Genomic DNA, 23,163 nt, shown 5'->3' on the forward strand with positions numbered 1-23,163 from the left:
AGCACACCCAAAACCCGCTGAAATGTGATTACCGCTAAAATTAGTGTTATTTGCTCATATAAATGACTGGTAAGGTTTTTCCCCATTTATCTACGTATGCACAACGGCGTATTTTTATTTTACATATTTAGTTTTGAACGCATCATTAAGTTAATATAAACATTTTTTTCTTTACTTACTATAGAAAAATATAAAATTGCAATGGAATTTTACCTTAAACTTTATCAGTTTCATGATTGCTTAACCTTGAATCTTTATCATTATCTGTCAGGATCTTGAAGATGTATTCAAATCCTCAATCAATATACATGACAAGTCTAGTTATCACAAACAATTTGACCCTCAAAAATATTGACATATGGATAAAAAACACAAGACACAATTTACTTGACTTGAATCATGGGAAAAGATCTTCGCTTAATACAAGACTGCAAAAGCTCAAAATCTGAATATTTCCGAAGGATACCCTCCTACTTTCACGGTGATTCTAAAAGATTTTTAAAAAATGAATCGTCAAATTCTTATAATGATGCGCATAAGTTGGGGATAAGAAAAAAGGAGATTCCCACATTTTTTTTAACTCAACGATCTACAGTTACCGATACTGATTTTCGTTGTGTAGATTTAAAATACAAATTATGTAGGCTATCATAGTATTGTACGTAATGTTACCAGAGATATAAATTTATGTAACGTCTACAGCACATAAAGCGATTTTTCTCACGAATGCTCAGACTCCATTACAGAGCGTTACAACTAGGCAGAGATTAAAACACATTTACGAAAGGTGTTATTATAATATTGTTTTTGTTTTGATTAAAAAACCGAACAATTCTAATTTTGGCTTATGGTCGTTAGCCGTTTTCTATTTCACGTCTATATTTGATTAGAAAGGAACATGGGAATTTTGCTTTAAAAACAATTTCCAGACAGAAACGTTTTTGAAAAGACAGTAAAAGTTTTTAATTCTGGTTGCAGCTGATACAGTCTTACTTTATCGCGCATGTTTTTTTCATGTTCCACATTCCCCACGGAAAAGTGTTATGTAACAAACTGCCTGTATCCATTGATTTTATCCTTTAAGCAACATCATTTGTGGAATACGTTTGCATGACTTAATACTAAGCAAACTTTCCACAAATGCTTAATTTTTACCTGTGATTGATTATCGATAAAAAAACCTAAATTAAAAACGGTTTGTGTTAATTAGCTAAATATAAAGTTTGGGTTACCGGCGGCAAAACATAGGAATTTCCACTCAGTATAAGATGAAACGTAAAACTTGCTCTTGCATCTCGCGAAATTATTTCGTTCTGAAAACCATGATGTGCAAGATGACATTTTTAGCACTTTTACCCGCCAGATCATACGAACCTCATTTATATCTGTGTATTTCAGAGGCCGAGCATTGATTGTCGTCTGGTACACGTGGGTGTCCTTATATGCAAAACGTCATCTGTCGTGAATGAAACCATCGCAACTGCTAGCTTATCTGAGAATAAATCAGGATCTCAAAGTAATTCCGGAGTCATAATGCTAAAGTCTTTCATCAATGGAACGATGAACGTCTCCAATGCACCACCATTTTTAAATAACAGCTGGGAGGAAATGCAAGAACTCCAATTTTCTCTGAAATGGGTTGTGACGTTGTCTTGTTTATATGCTACCACTACAGCATTTTCTGTGTTTGGAAATGTAATGGTCATTTTAGTTTTCTTTAAGGGTAGACAATCAAAAACAGATTTGCGACCATACCTCGTGAATTTGGCCGTCGCAGATTTAATCATGGCAGTCTTTTGTATGCCGTTTACATTTGGTGATGTTGTCTTTAGGTCATGGATATTTTCTGATCCCATGTGCCCCATCGTCATTTTTATGCAAACTTTGTCCGTTTCCGCAAGTGTTTTTATTAATGTTGCCATTGGAATTGACAGATTATTAGTTGTTTTGTATCCATTAAAATGCAAACGATCCAAATCCCGCACTAAACTGGTCCTCCTCTTCATTTGGCTCATGTCTCTTATTTTGGCTTGTATGGTAGCACCAGTTGGAAAAGTGGAGAATGACGATGGAAGATATCAATGCCAGGAAGTCTGGCCAAGTCAGAAACACAACCAAATATTTACCATTGTGATATTTATTTTGACCTATGCCTTACCCCTGTTGATACTTATGATATCATACTCAATCGTTGGCATAATACTATGGAAACGAACTTCTCCTGGAAATAGTCATCATGTAAGGGACTTGATGCAGCTGAGGGCAAAGGTCAAGGTAAGGCACCTATAATGACTAATGAATGACCTACTTTGTATGTTGTTTTTAACAACGTATGAAAATTAAATATTAGTATTTTTGTTAAATCAATATTGTAAGTAAAGTCATATCAATTTTTGGTTTGTAGGAATGTTAAGCTAGTGCATCATGTTAAAAAAGGCTCAATTTCAAATTGTTTTGCTTTAATTGGCAAACAAAAAGTAAAAAAAAAACATGCTTTCACAGTTTTTTTTTGTTTTTTGTTTTTTGTAGTATTAATGAAATTACACGCTAGGCGTAAGCACTGTAAATCGAGATATCTATTACTCTCATCAAATATGTATATGTAACATAAAACTCTTGTCTGAGTAGAAATAACAACTGTACTCTGCAAAAAGAAAAACATAATATTTCTCTTTTGGGACTTTCCTAACATACCTTATATACAAGATATCAGAGGTTAATGCTCTTTACGACAGGGTCGCTAATGATACCGTTAATTACCCTTTGTCTAGCTCTTCCAATGAAGGATGTTTATCGCCAGACTATATTATTGTTTTTAATGATGTTATTGTGAGAGGTCTTTGATCTACATATGCATGCTTGATTGAGCAATGCCTCAACATCTCCCCTCCCTTCCCCCTTTTCCGTAAACTTTGTCTTTTTCATATTTTTAGCATTTTTCTGTTTCATCTTAGACACTTTTAATGTTGTCAATCCATGAGCTGAATAATGGATGTAGTTTTAAAGTCTTAAAGCAACTCTTCTCAAACTTCTAACTACAGACTTGAGGACACTCTTAATTACACTGCCCCCAGAAGAGTTCTCATTCCATGGTATTTTATCCGGTTAGAGTTATCTGCTTTGAAAGTAATTTAAATTGAAATCTACAGTGTATTACTCAATAACATTCTTTTCACTTTATTAGGCCAAATTGAATCCATTGAGCACTTCATTTACGTGTATTTTCCCCTATTTAAATAAGCAAAAAATTATTCTGTTCGTCGATACTTCGAATTCGTTGTCATAGAACATTCTTCCCGGGGGTAAATGACTGATACCCTATGTTGAAAATGAAATAGATCATCTCAATATTTACACATAGTACGATATAATTTTCTGAATGTCCCAAAAACATTTTTCATTCGTGTATAGAGTGGCTGAAAGCTCAGCAGGAACATTACACAATTAATTAGTTTGCCACCTGACTATCCTCATGTGAAAATTTAAAGAAAACTTATTACTTTAGAAAAAAAATCATTGTTTACCTCTTTATAAGTGAAATATTTTTTTTTTGAAAGGGGGAAGGGTGGGTCATTTGTTTTTCATTTTTAAAGTTCTTTTTCTATTCTATTCTACCTCGCGAAATAAAAATCAACGTAGAATAATCCCAGTAATACTTTCTAATATAGTCATTATTGATCGATGCATGAATACAGATTAGGGGGAGAAAAGAAGGGTTTATCCCTGAAACTTAAACGATTTAATATGAATTTCCGAAAGGCTTATTAACACTCTCCTTACTGTTCTAAATCAATACAGTTGTAAGATACAGTTTTCTGAAATTACATTTTTTTGCAGAAACATCTTCAGCCCATCCCCTTTTCTTTCAATTTTTAGGCGAATGTTTACTGAATTTCTATGTTATATTACACTTTTCTGAGATAGCTCTTATCTTTGGTTGTATTGCAACGGTTCTCCCGCCAGCCAGCTTTCATAAAAATTAAAGTCTTTTTTTTTTTTAGAGAAATTAAGGACCGATTCTCTAAAGAAAATTAATCTTTTTAGGTAACTTAAAAATATTAAAAATAAATGTGTTTGATTCGACTTTGTTGCCTTGATCAGATCGCTACTAATTCATAGATATGAATCTAGGAAATTTTTTTTAGAATGGTAGAAGCAAGACAGAAATTTTATCAGACCAAGTAGAGTAAAAAAAAAATCGACATTCGTAGTACATATATAAGCTTCTGACTATTATCATCGGAAAAACGTTACCCCTTTTTACTTTGTACACGTGTATTATTACCAAAATATTAATTTGAGAGTTTATATAATTAATATGCACCATATAGGTGCAGTTGTTTTAAAGTGGTTAAAAATGTAGGAAGCAAATAAAACGTCTTATTGATCAATTCATAATTTCTTTATAAAGCATAAACAGGATATTGAAAGGTTCAATAACGTGCAAAGAGGTTTCTTCCGGAGTAGTCCTTTCTGCAGCAGACATTTGATTAAGATGAATGTCAAGTAGAAATTTATGAGCTGAACCAATAACTCAAATGTTAAAAGAATCCCATCTCTGGTAAAAATAGCCCACACCCTAGACATGGAGAAGATTTCAAGAAGCTGTAACACTCCAAAGAAAGCTTTCAAGACTAAAAAAAGGATGCTGTCATCAGACAAAATTCCCGCACGCAAGAGTGTTTGCCTCTAAATGTACACTAGCTCCCTTGTACCTTGGTGGAAGCCACAAAAGTTATTCTATAATTTACATAAAATGTTTAACAAATTGAGCATAAAATGCACAGGTGAGCATATGACCATGGGCCTCTTATGACAGTAGTCCAAATAATAAATTCATTACCGGTCTGAAATTTAAGATTGTGATGAAGTAAATTCTGATTTTAAAAGAGGAAGTTTCACACAAATACATCTATATTTTATTTTGCTATTAAGAAAATAAAAATAGGTCCAAATTGGAACTTGAAAACGTCATTTTTTTGCCCCTTTTGACCCCAGGGATGGAAATGAAAATTTCGAAACCTTGCACATCTATAGGACACCACTAATCATCTTGCAAAAGATGATTTGGTTACTGCGTGAAATGTAAAGGGAGCTTTGGGAACCAGGTTTCTGTAGGAAAAACGTAATTTTTCAATTCCCATTTGGCCCCCACGATGAAAATGAAAAATTCCGAAATCTTATTGCATATCTATAGGACACCACTCGTATTCCAAAAGATGAACTGGTTATTGCATGAATTGTAAGAAGAATTACAAAAAAGGTGTGACAGAAGGACGGACGAACCAGGATAACAACAATATAGCCGAACTTTCTTAAGAAAGTGCGGGTATAAAAAATTTATGTAGAACAAACACAATCATATTTGAAGTGTCAACAGACAAGATGGACGCATTGAACAGAAGTGAAAACTCGTGTGTAGTTAAGGACAGACGATACGTTCCTAAATAATATATATTTTTTTCCAAGATTTTGTCATTGAAGTGTTGCTACTTTAACATGTTTACTCACAAAAAAGGAGGTACCTTACCAGGCATTTGTGCAAGATACCAGAGGATGGTGTTTCGTATATAATCCTTTTGGTAATATCTTAAATTGTTAATATCAAAACTTTTAGAGTTTTAATTTGTTTAAAGACAATTAGAAACCAGTTTAGAAATCACAAGATAATAAGAATTTTAAATATTTTTCATACATCACAAAGATACACAAAACAGATATCTGAAGAACTTATCGTCTGACCTTAATATTGCATTGTCATTATGAATATAACTGAAGGGCTTTTAAGTAATACATATATTAAGTACCTTTTCCATTTGTTCCTTTCTTCTAAAGTTGTTTAAAAATATTTTTATTTCTTTGCATTTCTAAAAGAATAAACTAAAAAAGTTTAACATTTTGCACAGATCGGTGTAACAATAATAAATGATACGTATTTGAAGATCTGATCTCGGAAATATAATCAGAAAAGCATTTAAGGACATACGCATGGTACCTTACCTACTGATAATTTTTCAAGATATTCTTAATTTAAGATAATAGTGCCATGAGATGTTCGTAGACAAAAAGTCAGCATGTATTACCAGGGGTTTTGAAAAGATATCAATTGATGGAAATTCTTGTGTAATTCAAAGAAAAATATACAAAAATTACTAAACATATATTCTAGATGTTTTGTCCATCCAAACTTGTTTTAGAAGAAGTGTACAACAGCATATATAGACATCAAAATGTAGCACACTGTTCCTTTAAGTATCGGAAGTCTTCAACTCCAGGGAAAAAAAACAACACGGTTCAAACTACGTTGCGTATAAGACCGCGGAACATTAACTGGCAAAATTGGAAATATGCAGCTTACGTCATTTCTATCTGTTACAATTGGAATAGGCGGGTACAATTCGGCACGGACGTCCGAGAAAACATTGGATTGAAATTCTAGTTTGAAAATCATTTTCAATCCACCTCAGCTACGCTAGAAGGCAATGCCTTACTGATTGACCCAGAATACAAATAATTTCAATTTCGGACTATTTTGAAGCTTAAATATATAAATCAGAATTTCTGACCAGTGCTTTTAAAGCAATATGAGCTGCAACTTTGATGTCAGAAATTTTTGTTGCAAATTTGTAATTAACTATTTCAATGACAGAAAAAAAGAAAGTTTATAAACTTCTGTTGTTATATTTGCGATGGAAGAACTATTTATAAGCTTTGATTCAAGCAAAATTTTATTATTGTCGTCCTGTACAATATTGATTTCTTATATAATACTATATTTTTGATTGTACAGAATCCTTTATTCTGAAACTAACCCACTAACATAGGACAAACACCACCAAATATTTTCCCATAGACTTCCTTACAAAGTTGAGCCCCTGTCATTGATACATATATTGAATTTTGGGCAAATGACTTTCTTGCCGTGAAAGTTCGAGATCTTGCAAAACAAAACATGCCAGAAAAAATATACCGTGCCGTTGCACTTTTACATTCAATTTCCATTTGTTTACAACTAGGTGCGTTCAGCACCAAATGAAAATCTCTAACCAAAGTGCATCCCTCCCTTCAAATTTTTACCTGTAACTCCTATATATCTCAAAGAAGCCTAAGTCTTGATATGAGATTTTTATCACCTTTATTTCACTTGTCAAATACATAACAAGTCAATCACGCGCCAGGTAGCATTTTCTTCTCTGCACAACTTTGGGTGTCCAAAATGTCTGCGCCCATGTATTTGTTTCTGTAGGAGTTTATCCAACAGAATTTCAGTTCACTTTTTGCACTCAATTATTTTTTATAAAAAATGTTAAAGAAATACTAGTGTGCTAAAAAGGCTGGAAATTTATAATAATATATTGTTAACTACCGTATACTTACATTATGCTAAATAAAATGCAAGTACATCATGGATTTATTCGGGTAACTTGTGTAAGCATTGATTCTGTGACCGAGCATTTATTTTAGGGTAACTCATTACTGACTTTGGAGACAGCCACTTCTAGTATATCACGTGCTTCAATATATAGACTTTTATTTTTGAAATTTTAGGTTATACATGTAATAGAGGAAATACCTATAAATGTAAATTTGAAAGAAAATTACACACTGAAACATAACAACATTTAATTTCAGATAATTATTATTTTTGGTCTGGTAGGGGTGTGGAGTACAAAGCATTTATAAGATAAAAAAAACTCTTTCAATAATTGTAAAGAGACATTTATTAAGAATATTACTGTAATGCCATCAAATTAATTGAAACATTGCAGTCAAAACAAATTACATAAAATTCATTATTATTTTACATGTCACATGTTCTTCATCGATATCCTATTTTCAATGCAGAGTGTTGAGATGGCGGACACTATTTTGATAATAGTGAATATTATTTTTCGTCGAATTTTATTGGTTATAGACTAGCATTAAGGCCTAACCTAAAAGAAAATGTTTGCTGTGAACGTCTTTAATAATCTATCAAAACCCAAATCCCACAAGACGTTTGAATAATTGGTTTTTCCTTGAGCACCTCTTTTCTCGAAAGCATGAAAATTGATTGAAAATAACAGTTTTTATTCATTTACAGTTTATATCATCATTCCTTTTGCACCAAATAAATCAACTATAGTTCATAATTTCTACAATCATGAATATCTTTAGACAATTCTTAGAGCTATCAGAACGACTTTCAAAAAATAAAAAAAAGGATACATTTAAATTGCTATTTAACAAGATATTTAGTCTTTTTCCTAAAGCCAATCTATGTCGTAGATCTTGACCTTTAGGTTGAGCTAAAGAGCGACACTTTAGCTCCAACAATTAGTTTAAAATTAAGAGTAGAACTGGGTTTGGTCTGCCTTACTGCTTAAAAATATATTTTTATCTACTTGTGAAGATTCATCTTTTAGAGTTGAAATTGGAAGAAACTTGCTCTCGAGGGAATTAATTTGAGTCTGACTGATGGAACTTTTTCGGCACTGGACTCCAATTTCGCAACATTAGTGCTGTTAATCTCAAGCATTGCAATTTATGAGTGATGAATTAGTCATTGGGAATTGACATATTTTCATTAGTAGGAGGACACTTGATTCTTATGAAAGAGCTCTGCGATTAACGGACAAGAATACTATTTTTGTCTTATAGTGATGGTGTCCACGGCCGAAAAAGGCACTTCTATACAGCACAAGTAATCTCCTTTTTTAGTTATCAGACAGTTCTCTGTTTGACACAGTATCTTTCGTTTTGGGGGGATCGGTAGAAATTGATATCAGATTTAAAAAGATCAACTTTTTTTCCAAGAGGTACAGGTACATAATGTACACGATGTGATCTTGTTATCGTTGATTCTCGAGTTACAGACATTAGCTATGAAGAAGGTGTCATAAAACACAAACAGTTCTTCACTGTTCCCGCTTCCAAAAACAGCTCTGCAGTTAATTCACAACTAACTAACACGAAATGCAAAATTAAACAGTGGAACTTGTTAAATTTATTTTCTGGGGTTGAATAAATAAGGTTTGTGAGGAGCGGTAATGTCTAAAACTCAACGTTTGGATTATTATTATTATTATTATTATTTTTTTGGCAAAGAAATGTACCTTAAATTGACAATTATTGACATCAAATACTATTGAATACTGAACAGGAAGGTTGTGCAAGTACACTCGATGATATATCGTGCTAACGAGAAAATACGAGTTCCTATTATGTGTCGTGCGAAATAATTCTAGAAATCTATGATTAATGTGTTGAGTTTCATGCAAAAAGTGCTTTAAAACTTTAATACTTGTAAATCTTGAAATAGTTCATTTCACAAGAAACTCGTTGGTGGGCGTTGATCAGCCAGCTAATACAGTGGTATTTTTAGGATATATGCAATTTTTTTCCTGTTGTGTTAATTTATATTATGTAGGTTGCACGTGCATATCCTTACAAATTAGTCTAATAGTGCATAGATTTTGAGTGAATGTTTTAGGGTGGGGGTGGGGAGTGTTTACTGTTATATTACACACACACACACACACCCTCCCTGATCTCACACACACACACACTCCCTTCTTGCTCAACAACTTTGCCCTGTATATATGCGCATAAACATGTGCCCCAATGTATATATACCCTCATAAACCCTAAAACTACACAGTTATTTCTAAAATACATGTAACATCCATATTAGAGCAGAGCCTTAAAATAAGCATCTTTAAATTCCGTTGTTTACACAAACTGCTCTTTTTAGGCAAAATTCACATACTCATCAAGTGCATAAATAAATAAAAAAAAAGATCTTTGGGCCTCGACATCTGGATTTTGCAAAATTCTATCCAAGAGTCTGAACTTTAGTATAATAATATAAAACCAACAACAATTCAATGAATATAGAAATGTGATTATTATTTCAAGGTTGCGTCACAGAAGCATCACATGGGAAAAGGAAACCTAATATTCGATAGGAAGACTTGATTGCGTCTCTCAAAAGGGATTTTGGATAGATTTACTGTAAATTGAGGAAATGTAAACTATCGATAGCTGTGCCTAAATATTGATATCTTCTAGATACACGTGAAACAAGATCAGATTTTAATGATGAGCTGCTTCGAAGTTACCAGCCGTATTAGATACGATATGAGGTACTCACTCAACTAATTACAATTTTTGTTCCGCTTCTTCTGGGAAAATTTAAATTACAGAACAAGTGACGTTTATAAGAAATGTCGAGACGTAATTTATCTTTTGACCCAGTTAGCTAAACGAATCTGGGTTCCCGGATCAGTGGTGATTAAATGCATTCGGAATACCCAATAACTGTTGCCTAATGCTATGGTCCTTTTTCTTGGCAGGTTGTCAAGATGCTGATCGTGGTCGTTGCCATGTTTGGAATCTGCTGGATGCCACTCCATATCTTAAATGTTATCTTAAACTTCCGGACTAAATCATCTAGCAGAGAGGACGACACGATGGCCGCCATTTACATTTCAGCACATTGGTTAGCCATGGCCAACAGTTTTGCTAACCCCATCATTTACAGCTTTACAAACTCCATATTTCGGGTAATGAGCTATTATACATGCATGTAAAGTCAACATGGTGTGTTCATTAACATCTTTTTTTACCTTATCAAATCAAAAGAAAAAATGAAAATAAAATAAAAAACAAATATGATTAACTAAATAAAAAAAAATAATAATTAAAGTATTGATTAATTAAACAAATAAATTGAAGTTTTAAAATGTATGCATAAATTAGGAGGGACAGAAAGATACCACAATTATTCAGAATGTAGGATTTTTAAATGGAAATTCGCAACTCTGAATACAAAGAGAGGAAGCTGAATAAGTAGTACTGAAAACAAAAACCAGCGTGTTTATAATTCGTAAAACTCCTTGATTTACTAATAATATTGTACTTTATAATCAATGGATTGTCCTTACTTTTACATTATTTTATTTCCTTCAAAAGTTTATCTTGAATAACACACTCAGAATCGTGATTGATAATTCATTTTTTCAGTTAAATTTAAAAAAAATGAAAAAATAAAAATATATTGATGAAATGAATAGAGCAAAATACCGTATGACATCTTAGAAATTTATAAATTTATACCTATTTTGCGATTATGAGTTAATAAAGACATTGTTACGCCATGTATGTATACATGTAACATAACAGAGATTTAGGTGAAGAAAATAAAATGAAACATAAACGAAGAGATTGGAGGAAAAAAGGAAACTTGATACATGTATCAACCTATTCATTTACCAGTAGTTATTTAATTATTAAGCCATAAAATCTCTTTGGGAGGAGAAATAGGCAAAAAGTATTGTAATCTTAGAGCCTAAAGTCTCTCTCAAATGTAAAGAGAAAATATATTGAAAAATATTTGAAATCGGTGCCATGCAAATCGATTGCAATTGGTTTCTTTCTTTTTTTTCCCCTTCGTATTATTCGCACAAAACCTTTTAGTGGAGAGGAGTTTGAATTATATCCATGTCTGGCTGACTTTTTTCTGACACTCGGTCAATAGAACGAAGATTAAAAGACGTCCCAAGAGTCTATGGTGTCTGTTTAAATTCAGTAGTTGTCTGACGTGAATTTACGATCCGAGTTATGCTTCTTCTGTCATTGCAGCATCTGAACTCTTAGATTTATGCCTTCTTTAGGTCCTCTTTTTTAACTATCAAACTGATTATCATCCAAAGAAAATAGAATACGGTCAGTAGCCTTGACAGGCAGTTGAATCTATGTTTTACATTTACTTTCTTATTTGATGTTTGCTCATTTGTCCTAAGCGTTATAACTGACAAATACTGGTTCTAGGTATTTAAGGATACGGTACTGTGTAGATCGAAAAAATATGACGCAATCACTACAAGGAATTGAATGGATAATGCTTGCTCTACCTTTTATAAACAGGTGATAGAATAAAAGCTGGTAAACAAACATTTGCTTTGAGCTACTTCCAGAATAAGCTTTGCAGGCTTGGAATTTTGAGTTGCGAGATGATTTTTATCGAGAGAATAAGGCATGTAGAAATACATGTATTAACATTATATCTTGTCTTGTCTCGAGTGCATCCTGTCTTGTTATGGATGCTACAAGTAACTTTCTCGAGCATATTTATTTATAGATATGTAGCAAAAATTTACAAGCCTGCTGCGGATCAAAACTCTTGATTTAAAAAATTGCAGAGGATTTATCATATCTGAGTTTTCAGAGTAGACTATTAATTAGTAAAAAGCTGTGCTCATACCAAACTGATAAGGTTAGCTGTGAAACTGGTTAACTTGCATTTACGGTGGTTATAATGTCTTGAGTTATTTCTATACCCCTAGATTTATTTTTCAAGGCTCTCTCGAGATCTCCCTGATAGGCGACTTCCCTACGTCATTTTCGACTATAAATGTTGTAAAAGCTTGTTAGATCTACTGGTCAAAGACCAGAGGACCATATGCGATGGTAAGATGTTCGTCGTCCATCTGTCGACATTTTTCTAACGTTACCCCCCCCCCTCCCCTCCGTACAGTTTTGGTCCAATTACAAGCAGAATATACTAAGATACAGAATACATGTACTTTATATCTGATTTTTAGACGGGATCACGTGACGCAGTCTATTAGTTTACAGTCGAGGTCTCAAACGGAAGCCGTGCGCTTCGCACATCAACTGAATCTGCACTAAAGAAAAGAGTGCAGAAATTGCTTTGGTCAAAAGACACGCACTCTAAATCGAACAAAAGTAAGGAATTTGAATATCTTTCAACAAAAAAATTAAAGATAATGCTAAAGCATTTTGAAAATCTTAATCTTTTGAAAATCATTTTAAATTGTATACAAATTACTAGGATGCATAGTATTAGACTGTGTCACAGTTTGTTTACTTTCGATAATGTCAGCTTGTTAAATTCAGGCAATGCTGTAAGGTTCCCACACTGTTATCTAAATGTATAAATCTAATATTTAATTTGTTGATATTATTTACATTTTCAATTTCATTTTAATTTTAAATTTCTGATATTTGTAAAGTTAGTAACAAAATCCCATAAAATTTTCAACAGTTATGAAGTTTATAAAATCATGAATTTTATTACACTGTAATTTGATCTCTTCTTTCAGTAAACGTATTAGTACTTTGATTAAGTCAACTAGCGGCATTGTCACGGTTACTAAAAAAATGATATTTCTGTAATTTCTTTCAAAACTCTACTCCTCGATCCTGCGGTTAAGATCAAATTTGATAAGCCATTAAAAACACTAAAATACGTAATTCTTTGTTAGTGTTTCATTTCGACGATACTAATTACAATGGGCACTAGAATATAAAAAAATCTGTAAATAACTTTCAAGAATCTATTCCTACAGTTATGGTCTGATTTCAATAATTGACACATATGCAACGTACATTACCTATTCGGTTCTTTTTCAAAACATTTAAAATCATACATTGTAGTACCATCAGATGTTCTTAGACCAAAAAAAAAAAAAAAAAAAAAAAAAATAGACAGAAGTATACATTACCAGGGATTTTGAATAGATATCGAATGATAAAAATTCCTGTGTTTTGAATAGAGGTGCACAGCATCATATATACTAAACAAAATTGCTAACGCACAACTCAGTAGTCTCATCTGTATATAGAACATTTGTCTAATCGGCACAAATAAATTTAATGTGCCATTTTGCCAAATGAAGCTGAATTTGTGGGTGTCTTGGAGTCAAAAGGAGACCCTCAAATGACCTTGTCCGCAAACCACTTGTGCACTGTTTATGTTCTTGTATGAAGTTTGTGGTTACCAGTGATGGTCAGTAGAATGCAACAGCGGTGATGTTCATGTCTCTGAGATGTTGTAGGGCGATACATGTACGTTTATCATATCGCATCATAGTCGTCCAGTGCTTTGGCATCTGTATCCGGTCCACCAAACTTCCGGTTGCCATATCTTGCAATAGTCATTTAGTGTCTATTGAATGTCGTGGTGATCTATAAAAAAACATTTTTATATTTGGTAATCAAATCGCAATTAATAAAAATTATTTTTCAAATAAAGAAATAAAAAATGAATAGTTCTTAATTTCATACAAACCTGGCTACATGCAGAAACACCCTGCAGACACAATACCTACTGCCCTACCATTCTCTTCTATGGACAATTACCGCACGCGATGTAATTTTTTTCTGAGTTTTTTATGAATACAAACATGAAAAACAATGAAATTAATTCCATTCTTGCACAATTTTCATATATTACTAGGAAATGGCTACACTTCGGTAACTATCAGTTTGGACATTTAAATGTCTTATTTATAGTAACATATTTATATATCAAATACAGGATAAACAAGTTTTGGAAAGGTATATATTAATTTTCTATGTTGGTGCGTGAGCAATTTTGTATTGTGTACATTATTATTGTAATTGTAAGTTCGTTCTTTGGTTTTCTTTTTTGACGAACAGCATCGTAATGGTTTCTAAAAATAGAAATTCGGTGAAATTCTTTTAAAACATTACTCTTTTTACTGTTGGTGTGCTTTAATAAGACTTGGTACACAAGATATATGATTCTTTATATCGGTCTTTTGATTTCGCCTAACAATATTGACATGGCTACTTAAAATAGAAATAGAAATGTGAAAATGCTATTTTTCCTACAATTTCAGCTTAATTTCGATAAAAGTTAAACTGAGTAGTTTTGGTCCGACTTCAATAAGACTTGCTTCACAAGTATACTACACTAAGATCTTAAAGAAGATGGGCGAACAAGACAAGCGAAATCCCTATAATGCGATAAATAGTAATGGAGATTTAATGGAGATGAAAAAAAACCCTCAATTATAGCAAAATTTTCTTTCATATTTCATCTAACTTTAAAGTATACTTGAAGTAAAATTTCCACAATTTGCAAAAATCTCACAAAGATTGAAATTATTTGCCTATGAAATAGCATACACACACCAAAGAAGGCAAAAGGATCATTATCTCATATTATAACACATTTTTTCCATATTAGTGGGTCTTTGCTCCATTTTTTTTTGAAAGTTTATCCACAAATTTTGCGTAAAAATGTATATTTTTGGTTAACAAAAACATAGAGCAAAGACCCACTATACCTTAAAAATACACTTTTATGACACAGCATTCGTATCTTTCTGACAAATACTTGAAGTCCATTTAGTCTATAGATGTGCATATCACAAACATGATTTAAATGCCATTATTCATCAAGAGTTGTGTAACATAGTGGTCAGCGTGTTAATCTCAAAGGAAAATGATACTCCAGATATTTATTGATAGGGGTTCGAACCCCAAGAATATCACATTATTATTTTTTTTAATGATAGAATAATTTTTGCCGAGAAAATTTTCCTCAAAAAGAATTGTTTGTCATAATTTTATAAATCTTAATAATGATAACTTTACTCTAAATACTAAATTCACAAATTGAATATGATTTTTAATATCCAGGAAGCTTTAGGCATTCTGTTTGCCTTATTCGTCCATTTTCTCTGTTTATTGGATTATGATTAAGAACAAATTTTGTTGCATTGTTTCTAAAAATAATGTTGGATTCTTTCAAAACGACCCTTCTTATATTTGGCCTGAATTCAATTAAACTTGATACACAAGTAATTAAATCAAGGATCATAGTTCTTCTTATAGGTGTGTCTTAGCTACTAAGTTTCAAGTCCACGTGGTGCTTGAAGATCCTCTTGGGCCTTTATTATACGATCAAACCAGAAAAGCTACAGTCTCGGCAGAGACTTCTGGTTATATATATTAAGAGTCAACACATATTATATCTTTGGTTGTAATAGTTAGATGCATGTATTTCCCAGACAGGCGTGTGTGTGAAAATTGAGAAAAAATTAACAATTGGTGCACTAACAGTGAGTCAATAACAAAAATCAGCGACGCACAATTTCACTGCTCATTAACACTTGTTCCGTTCCCCAACAACATTATGAACATGTCTTGGATTTCCCGCCAACAAAGTAGGATTGGCGCATTAATCTTTTGCGGGTTTTTAGGAGAATTAGACTACCATTCCTGTGACACTTAGGGTCGTACATCACCTTAATCCCAAGACATTTGTCAATAAATACAATTCAATATAGAGATCTCCGCGAGCTACAGTTGATAACGTTCAATAATTAGCTGCATTGGTCCACAACCGTGCGTAATTCGTAGTGTCCGTTTACGAAGTGTAAAAGTTCAATTGTATCAGGATACCACAAGGAGAGGACAGTTCTAATGTACTGAAGCACGAATGCTATTTATCTAGATTACACATAAAACGGGTAATGTCTGGCCAAAGAGAACGGAAATAAATATAAATTTCTTTTTACAATTGTTTTCTTTGATCTTTATGATAGATAAAATGAAGTCACGAATGGAAGTGACCTAGATTGGAATGCCTTTCGTGTTTTTCCCGATTTGTAGCGGATTAGTCCGGCGCAATCAAGACTAGGAAAGTGACTTCCTTGATCATTTGATGAATTACCACTTGTTTTTGCTGAAGTGACATTGACCTTCAGGTACTTTCAGTGATCGTTAGGTTAATATGAACATGAATGAAATTTCATTGAAAGTTCGGAGGACGTGCTGAAATGCATCGATTCCATATTTTTCAACTTAATCTCAGTTGAGAAGTAATCCGTTGGTAAATAAATACAAAATTTCTGAGTTTGACAACCGATGTTTGTATAAGGAAAAATCCTAAAATCATGGTGTCAGTAAATTTAAGTAATGTCTTTACCTTTTTAAAGTATTTAAAACACTTGCACTAATCTTGCGTTTCACCATATGTATATTGCCCACGTGCATTTACAGGTTTATAACAGAAGGATCCTAAGGCTTTATAGGCAAGGTTAAGACACGAACATTAGTGGAATTGTTTACACGTGCCTCTGCAACTGCTTTAAGAGATGGAATATTGATCAGTATTACATGTATACACGTGAGCTGGCTTATGTATGGCGCAATATACTTTCTCATCATGTAAAGTGGGCAGTTGCAACAGTCGAACAGAAACTGAAAGATAGAGCAATATAAATAATTAAATATTTAAAGTTTGAATGTGAAAGATTCTTGACCACTTTACTTTTAAATTTAGAAATATAATTATTAGATTTAAACCAACTAATCAATTTCACCGTCTGACAATTGAATCCAGTTGATTAATTGATCGACATGTGAACTACTCGTTTAGAATGGTGTTCGAAATCGCAAAAAATCCCTTCATTTATTATGATTTAAACTACTACTAACAATATAGAAGAATTTAATTTTAAATGATGGACAGTGAAATGAAATTTTGTGAATTACTTTGTTTCTGAAGAATGATATTACTTAAAAAAAAACAAATTGCAAATTGTCTCTTTTCAATAGCTCTTAATGACGTACCTTCACAAAACATCTATTTCCCCCATTTTTATTATATGTAAGTACATGTGCATTGTATATGCCTTTCTTTTACCGCGTGTGTCATCTATGCTTTTTTTGGGAGACAATAAATAAACCAAAATGTAATCAGTCAGATTCATTGAGACTTTTGCTTCACAAAACGATTTAAGGTTGGAATTAAGATTTAGCTTTCTTTTGGGGTCGCGCTAATTGACAGATCGTTGAGCAGAAACCGGCGGACTTCTTTTTTTTATTATTAATTTCTTTAATGTTCTAAAATAAGGTGTCTCACGCGACAATCTTTTATTAACAGTTTTGCACCTAAATGTTGAAGAAAAATTACTATTTTTCGTTAGAGTGACACCAATAAATCCTTTTAAGTCCTAGCAATTTTTTACTAGTTGGTCGAAAAGGAGAACCATCAATTTTTTTTACATAGAGCCAAGTCTGTTAGCAGGTACTATATTGTTTACAAGTCAATGTACACTCTATACCGTTACATTTACATGTACATGAGAGTTGACGTGTACGCGCTTGTGATTGGGCATTTTAAAACTCTAAATGGCTGCAGCTGGTCCACACCAGAAAAGACCCAACAACCGCACTTTCTCTATGTCAAGGTTTTATGTACGTAATCACAAAACCTTGACATTGTGAAGATGGACAACTGAGCGATTCAGAAAATCGCTCAGGTATGAATTTTAGTTTACCCCCAACGTGCATAGATTTTTTCTCCTTCAATTTTCTATCACCGTAATCATTAATATATCAATAAACTGAAAATCTTTCAATTTTCTTCGACGGAGACCGGTCACGGTAGCCTAGTGGTTGGGCGTTTACTTCATGATCAAGAGGCCCGGATTCAGTTCTCGTTCGCCGCCCCGCGTCAAACCCAAGGAGTTAGCATAGGTAATGACTGTTCCAAGCGCCCGGCATTAGAAATGAAAATCACGGGTCTTTCGGATGATACCGTCCCATGTCACGATCAACTTCCCAAGTCAAGGGTTTCTGATCCACTCCGCTCCACATAAACCCTAGACCGAATAGACTAAGTTTGACGGGGTTTACTATCGCGCCCTCTAGTGAAATTGCACATTTTGAACTCTGCCTTTAATTTGATTATTGAATGGTATTGACGTTTTCGTTAGGCTTTTCTATTTACGATGTAGTTTCAGGTTATATAAAACGATGCTTTTGATGGCTCTTGCAAACTTGTATGAGGTCAATCAGAGAGCGAATTTCTAACCCCGTCAAACTTGGTATTTATGCGGAGCGGAACGTTGATTTGGGTAGATGTATCACGATAGGCATTGGGACAATAAAGAACCCTCACTGCTCAATGGCCCTAAGTGCCGAGTATAAGTCTAAATTTGAAGCCCTTCACCGGTATATGGTGACTTCTCTAAATGAATGAAAAAATCTTAAATACCCATTGGGACGTAAAACAAAATACAATCAATCATTTGTCAGGAAAAGAATCAAATTACATGGACGGTAGTCCGCAAAGTTTACCCGGTATTAAATGTAATACCGGTTTGGATTTGAACATTTTAGCTCCTTTTTTTTTTAAAGAATAATTATACAGAGATGATTTCTGTTTTTCAAGCTTTAATTGAAATCTGTTATTGTTTAATAAATCAGACCAGAGTTTTCAATTTCAAAAAAAAAAAAAAAAAAAAAAAAAAAGGATCACAGGCCCAAAGGTGTGAACCTACAGCAAAAAACGAAAGGAACAATCGATAATGAAACCTTTCTTTTCAAATATTTTACAAAAAAAAAAAGTTCAAAGATGTCTAAAACCTATTGACCGGCATGTAGAATCTTCACTGACTTGAATTTTATCCACTAAACTTCTATCGATTAAAATCAAAATGTCTTCATTACTTGGGGATCGACGGGCTGGTTATTTTGATTGATTGAATGAATGTTGTTTTACGTCCCGTTCGAGAATTTTTCACTCATATAGAGACGTCACCACACCATATACCGGTGAAGGGCTTTAAAAGACCTTTACTCCGCACTCAGGGCCAATGAGCAGTGAGGGTTCTTTATCGTGCCAACTCCTACCCGTACCGTGACAGGGGGCCTCAGTTTTTATGATCTCATCCGAAAGACCCACAACTTGCACTTCAAACTGCCAAGCGCTTGGCGAAGGAACAGTTGTTACCTATTTTTTATCGAATTAGGTCAGTCGCGGCTGTGAGTCGAACACACTACGTTCCGATCACGGAGCGAGCGCTCTAGCGACTGAGCAACAGTGACTGTCCTGGATATTTTGAAGAGAGCTACCTTAAGAAATACTCCATCATAAGTATTGATTTGAGAAAGAGATTAAAACGATTCAAAGTATTTATTAATTCTTTATTATCTCGATTGAACATCACGGATTTTCCACCTCCCATTCACTTCGCAATCATCCAAATTTAAAAAAAAAAACTATGCAAAGAGCTAATTATTTTCTGAATAACGTGTTATTTTACATGTGAAATGATTTTATTTGTAAAGCTAATAACATCCAGAATTTCAATCGTAAAAAAAAAGGGAGAGAGAGAGAGCATTGGGAATCCCTCCTCCACCTTTTTTTTTTTTTTTTTTACTTTTTTTAATTGCGAAATAAAATAATAAAAGATTAACATCAGAGTTTTGACTTCGACATAGATTGAGATAGAAAAAAAAGAGGATTTACCTAACAATTCAACATTTAAAGTGGGCATTTGTATTCTTAAATTTTGAATTTATTTAAGGACAGTTAATTGGGATGCTATTATATCATATATTCAATGTATCTGATTCCCATAGCTGTGTTATTTGTCTCCTCGCATTATTCAGAAATAATCTCTATATCGTTTGAATTATTATTTGATATTATGAAGAAACCACATGAAAGAGCACCAGAAGCTTCATTTAAAAAAAGCGTAGAATTGTACCCCTTAAACCATATAAGAGTAGGCACAAGATAAAATCTTCGCCACAATGGCAGTGGTGTAAACACAGGGATTATGGGTACATCTATTTATTTAGGATATTTTTAACAGCAGAATTTCTGGATTTGTTGACTTCATCTGTACATGATAGAAAAAAAAAATTGCACCGAAAAAGTCTGTGAAAATGCCATTTCCAATGCGAACGCTTTTATCTGATGTGAAATATACAACATACATAAACATCGATGTTTGGTGGTTCAAGGTGACGTGGAGTCTATTAAGTCATTTCTTACTGAAAGTCCACGCTTACAATAAATCTGTACTATTACCTGTAATATAAAGTTTAAACACGGAAAACTCAAGTGCAGTTATTTCTATACTTTTAGCGATTGGTTATACAAAATTAAAAACAATGAAATGATTACTAAGGAAGAAACTCCGTTCTTATAACAGATGAGTATGAAGTGGATAGGTAAAGGTTCATATACAGGACTTCAACAAAATTAAAAAAAAAAAAACGAAAAAAAAACAAAACAAAAAAAAAAACAAAACAAAACAAAACAAAACAAAAAAAAAAAACAAAACAAAACAAAAAACAAAAAACAAAAAAAAAAAAACAAAAAAAAACAAAAAAAAAAAAAAAACAAAACAAAAAAAAAAAAAAAAAAAAAAAACAACAACAACAACAAAAAAAAAAAACTAGAATCAAATTAAACAAATTCAGTGGTGTTTCCTTTGGTACATGTATCTACTTAATTTAGAATGGACGAGTGGAAAGAATTACATCATGTTGCGTACACAAATACCAGATAACTGAAGCCGTTGCCTACGTCAATAATCTGCAATTTTTTCCTCCAAGGACGAATTATCAAAGACAGGGATTTTGAAATTATATCAATTCTACAACTGATCTGTATTCTGTAAATCATTATACTTAGATCAATGGATGGTTTGCTGAAAGATTGTTTTGATTTCTAAGTGTAAACAGAACAATGACCTTCAATGATTGTAACAAATTAGCTATATCGTAGAAATTTCCGATTCCTCTCCAGTTAAAGCACTATCTTTCATCTAGTGTCGGGATTTATCGCTTTGTGCGTTAGATGAATTTTGATGAGGCATCTCTAAGAATTTTCAAACACCCTGACATATGTCGCGAACCCAAGGGACAACAGGTTCTTTATATTTAATAAAACAAGATTTTAAAATGCGTAAAATATGCATGGCTTTCATAAGGAATTCCATTATAGTTATTGAGCTCAGGAAATAATTCCAATGCACCAGAATGTACGAGATTGCCTAAGAACCAAATATTCCTCAGATCATTAATAGAAGCAACATTTAAAGCTTTGAATTAGAAGCAATAGTGAAGGCTTTGATCTGAGACAAAAGTATAAATAAAAGAGCTCTGAAAATTAACGTAAATTATATTGCTAATTAAGTTTTTGAGATTTCAACTGTTTCGATTTTTCAACGAAAATGTGAGTAATACCCGCAACTTTTTTTCATTGCAGAATGATCTCGTTGCTCTTCTGTATTCCTGCTTCCCATGTTGTTGCTGCTGTTTACGGAGTTATCTCCCATACAGGAATCCAAGGTTCGGGCACGTGTCAACACGCTATGCCTGTGTTTCCAAGTCATCTCCATATAATTCCAATCGTTCATGGGCAGTGTCGTTTAGATCATATCAAAATGGAAGCCTGAGTTCAAGAAGGACACATTTAAGCAGCACACTCAGACAAACACGTCTCAGTATTAATTCAAGCAAATCTACCCCAAGTCTAAGGAGCAGTAGGACTCTTGCAAAACGCAACAATAATTTTATGTAATTGCTCTCCATGTGCTCTTTAAAACAAGTATATGAAAATAAATTCTAAAACATTGTCATACATGTTATTCGAAGCGGAGGATTTAAAGACAGCGTATATTTTATGATCAGCTAAATGGAGATTTACGCTAAAAGATAGTTAGAGAGAGAAAGAGATCATGAGATGAGATGTGTATTGAGTATTGCATCAAAAAAAGGAAAGGTGGTAGGAGAGATCCACTATTCCTTGTATAGTATAAAGTCATTTTAAAGCACAATATGGCGTGTATTATTATACTTTTTTGTTATTCTTATTAAAAAATGTTGTTACTCTTATTCTAGAACATATCATTCCTATTCGATAAAATGTGATTCCTTTTTGATAAGTTGTTATTCTTATGCGAAAAATTGTGAATTCTATTCGATAATTTATCATTCCTATTCGATAAATTGATAATCCTATTCGAAAACATGTGATTCCTATTCGATAATTTGTTATTCCCATTCGGAAACATGTGATTCCTATTCGATAATCTTATCATTCCTATTCGATAATTTTTCATTCTTTTTCGATAATTAAATGATTTAAATTCGAATAACATGTTATTTCTATTGAAAACATACAATTCCTATTCGATAATTTTAACAAGATTATCAAATAGGAATCGTACGATTTCGAATGGGAATATGTTTTCGAATAGGAATAACAAGATTATTGCATATAAATCACATGATTATCGAATAAGAATGACAACATTATCGAATAGGAATGACAAAATTATCGAATAAGAATCACGTTTTCGAATAGGAATCACGTGTTATCGAAGAGGAAACATGTTTTCGAATAGGAATCGTATTTCATGCAATAGGAATAACAAATTATCGAATAGAAATGACAAATTATCGAATAGGAAAAAACAACTTATCGAATAGGAATCACATCTTACCGATTAGGAATATGTTTCAGAATAAAAATAATTTGAATAAGAATTATTGTGTTTGCAACTCTACATGTTTGTTCCTTTATCTTTTATGAAGATA

The 23,163-nt window shown here is 32.8% G+C and overlaps 2 protein-coding genes across 2 annotated transcripts in view; both read left to right on the forward strand.

Moving 5' to 3' along the window:
* LOC133184397 (N6-adenosine-methyltransferase non-catalytic subunit-like) overlaps nt 1–23,163 on the forward strand; it is a 147,696-nt gene that overhangs the window by 68,981 nt on the left and 55,552 nt on the right. The gene's annotated exons all lie outside the window — the stretch shown is intronic.
* Nucleotides 1,433–22,199, forward strand: LOC133184398 (RYamide receptor-like). The gene is made up of 3 exons (XM_061319456.1): nt 1,433–2,274; nt 10,335–10,544; nt 21,830–22,199. The coding sequence occupies exons 1-3, from the start codon at nt 1,534–1,536 to the stop codon at nt 22,142–22,144; spliced, it is 1,266 nt and encodes a 421-aa protein (XP_061175440.1). The 5' UTR covers nt 1,433–1,533; the 3' UTR covers nt 22,145–22,199.

The sequence above is a fragment of the Saccostrea echinata genome, unplaced genomic scaffold, assembly GCF_033153115.1.
Source record: "Saccostrea echinata isolate AGI-Se365-2 ecotype Australia unplaced genomic scaffold, CSIRO_AGI_Sech_v1 ptg000010l, whole genome shotgun sequence".
In the NCBI taxonomy this organism is placed as follows: domain Eukaryota; kingdom Metazoa; phylum Mollusca; class Bivalvia; order Ostreida; family Ostreidae; genus Saccostrea; species Saccostrea echinata.

Excerpts from the sequence above, each read along its gene's own strand:
- LOC133184398 (XM_061319456.1), top strand. The coding sequence starts at position 1,534 with ATGCTAAAGTCTTTCATCAATGGAACGATGAACGTCTCCAATGCACCA. Across the intron at positions 2,275-10,334 it reads AGCTGAGGGCAAAGGTCAAG|GTTGTCAAGATGCTGATCGT; the intron begins GTAAGGCACCTA and ends TTTTCTTGGCAG. Across the intron at positions 10,545-21,829 it reads TTACAAACTCCATATTTCGG|AATGATCTCGTTGCTCTTCT; the intron begins GTAATGAGCTAT and ends TTTTCATTGCAG.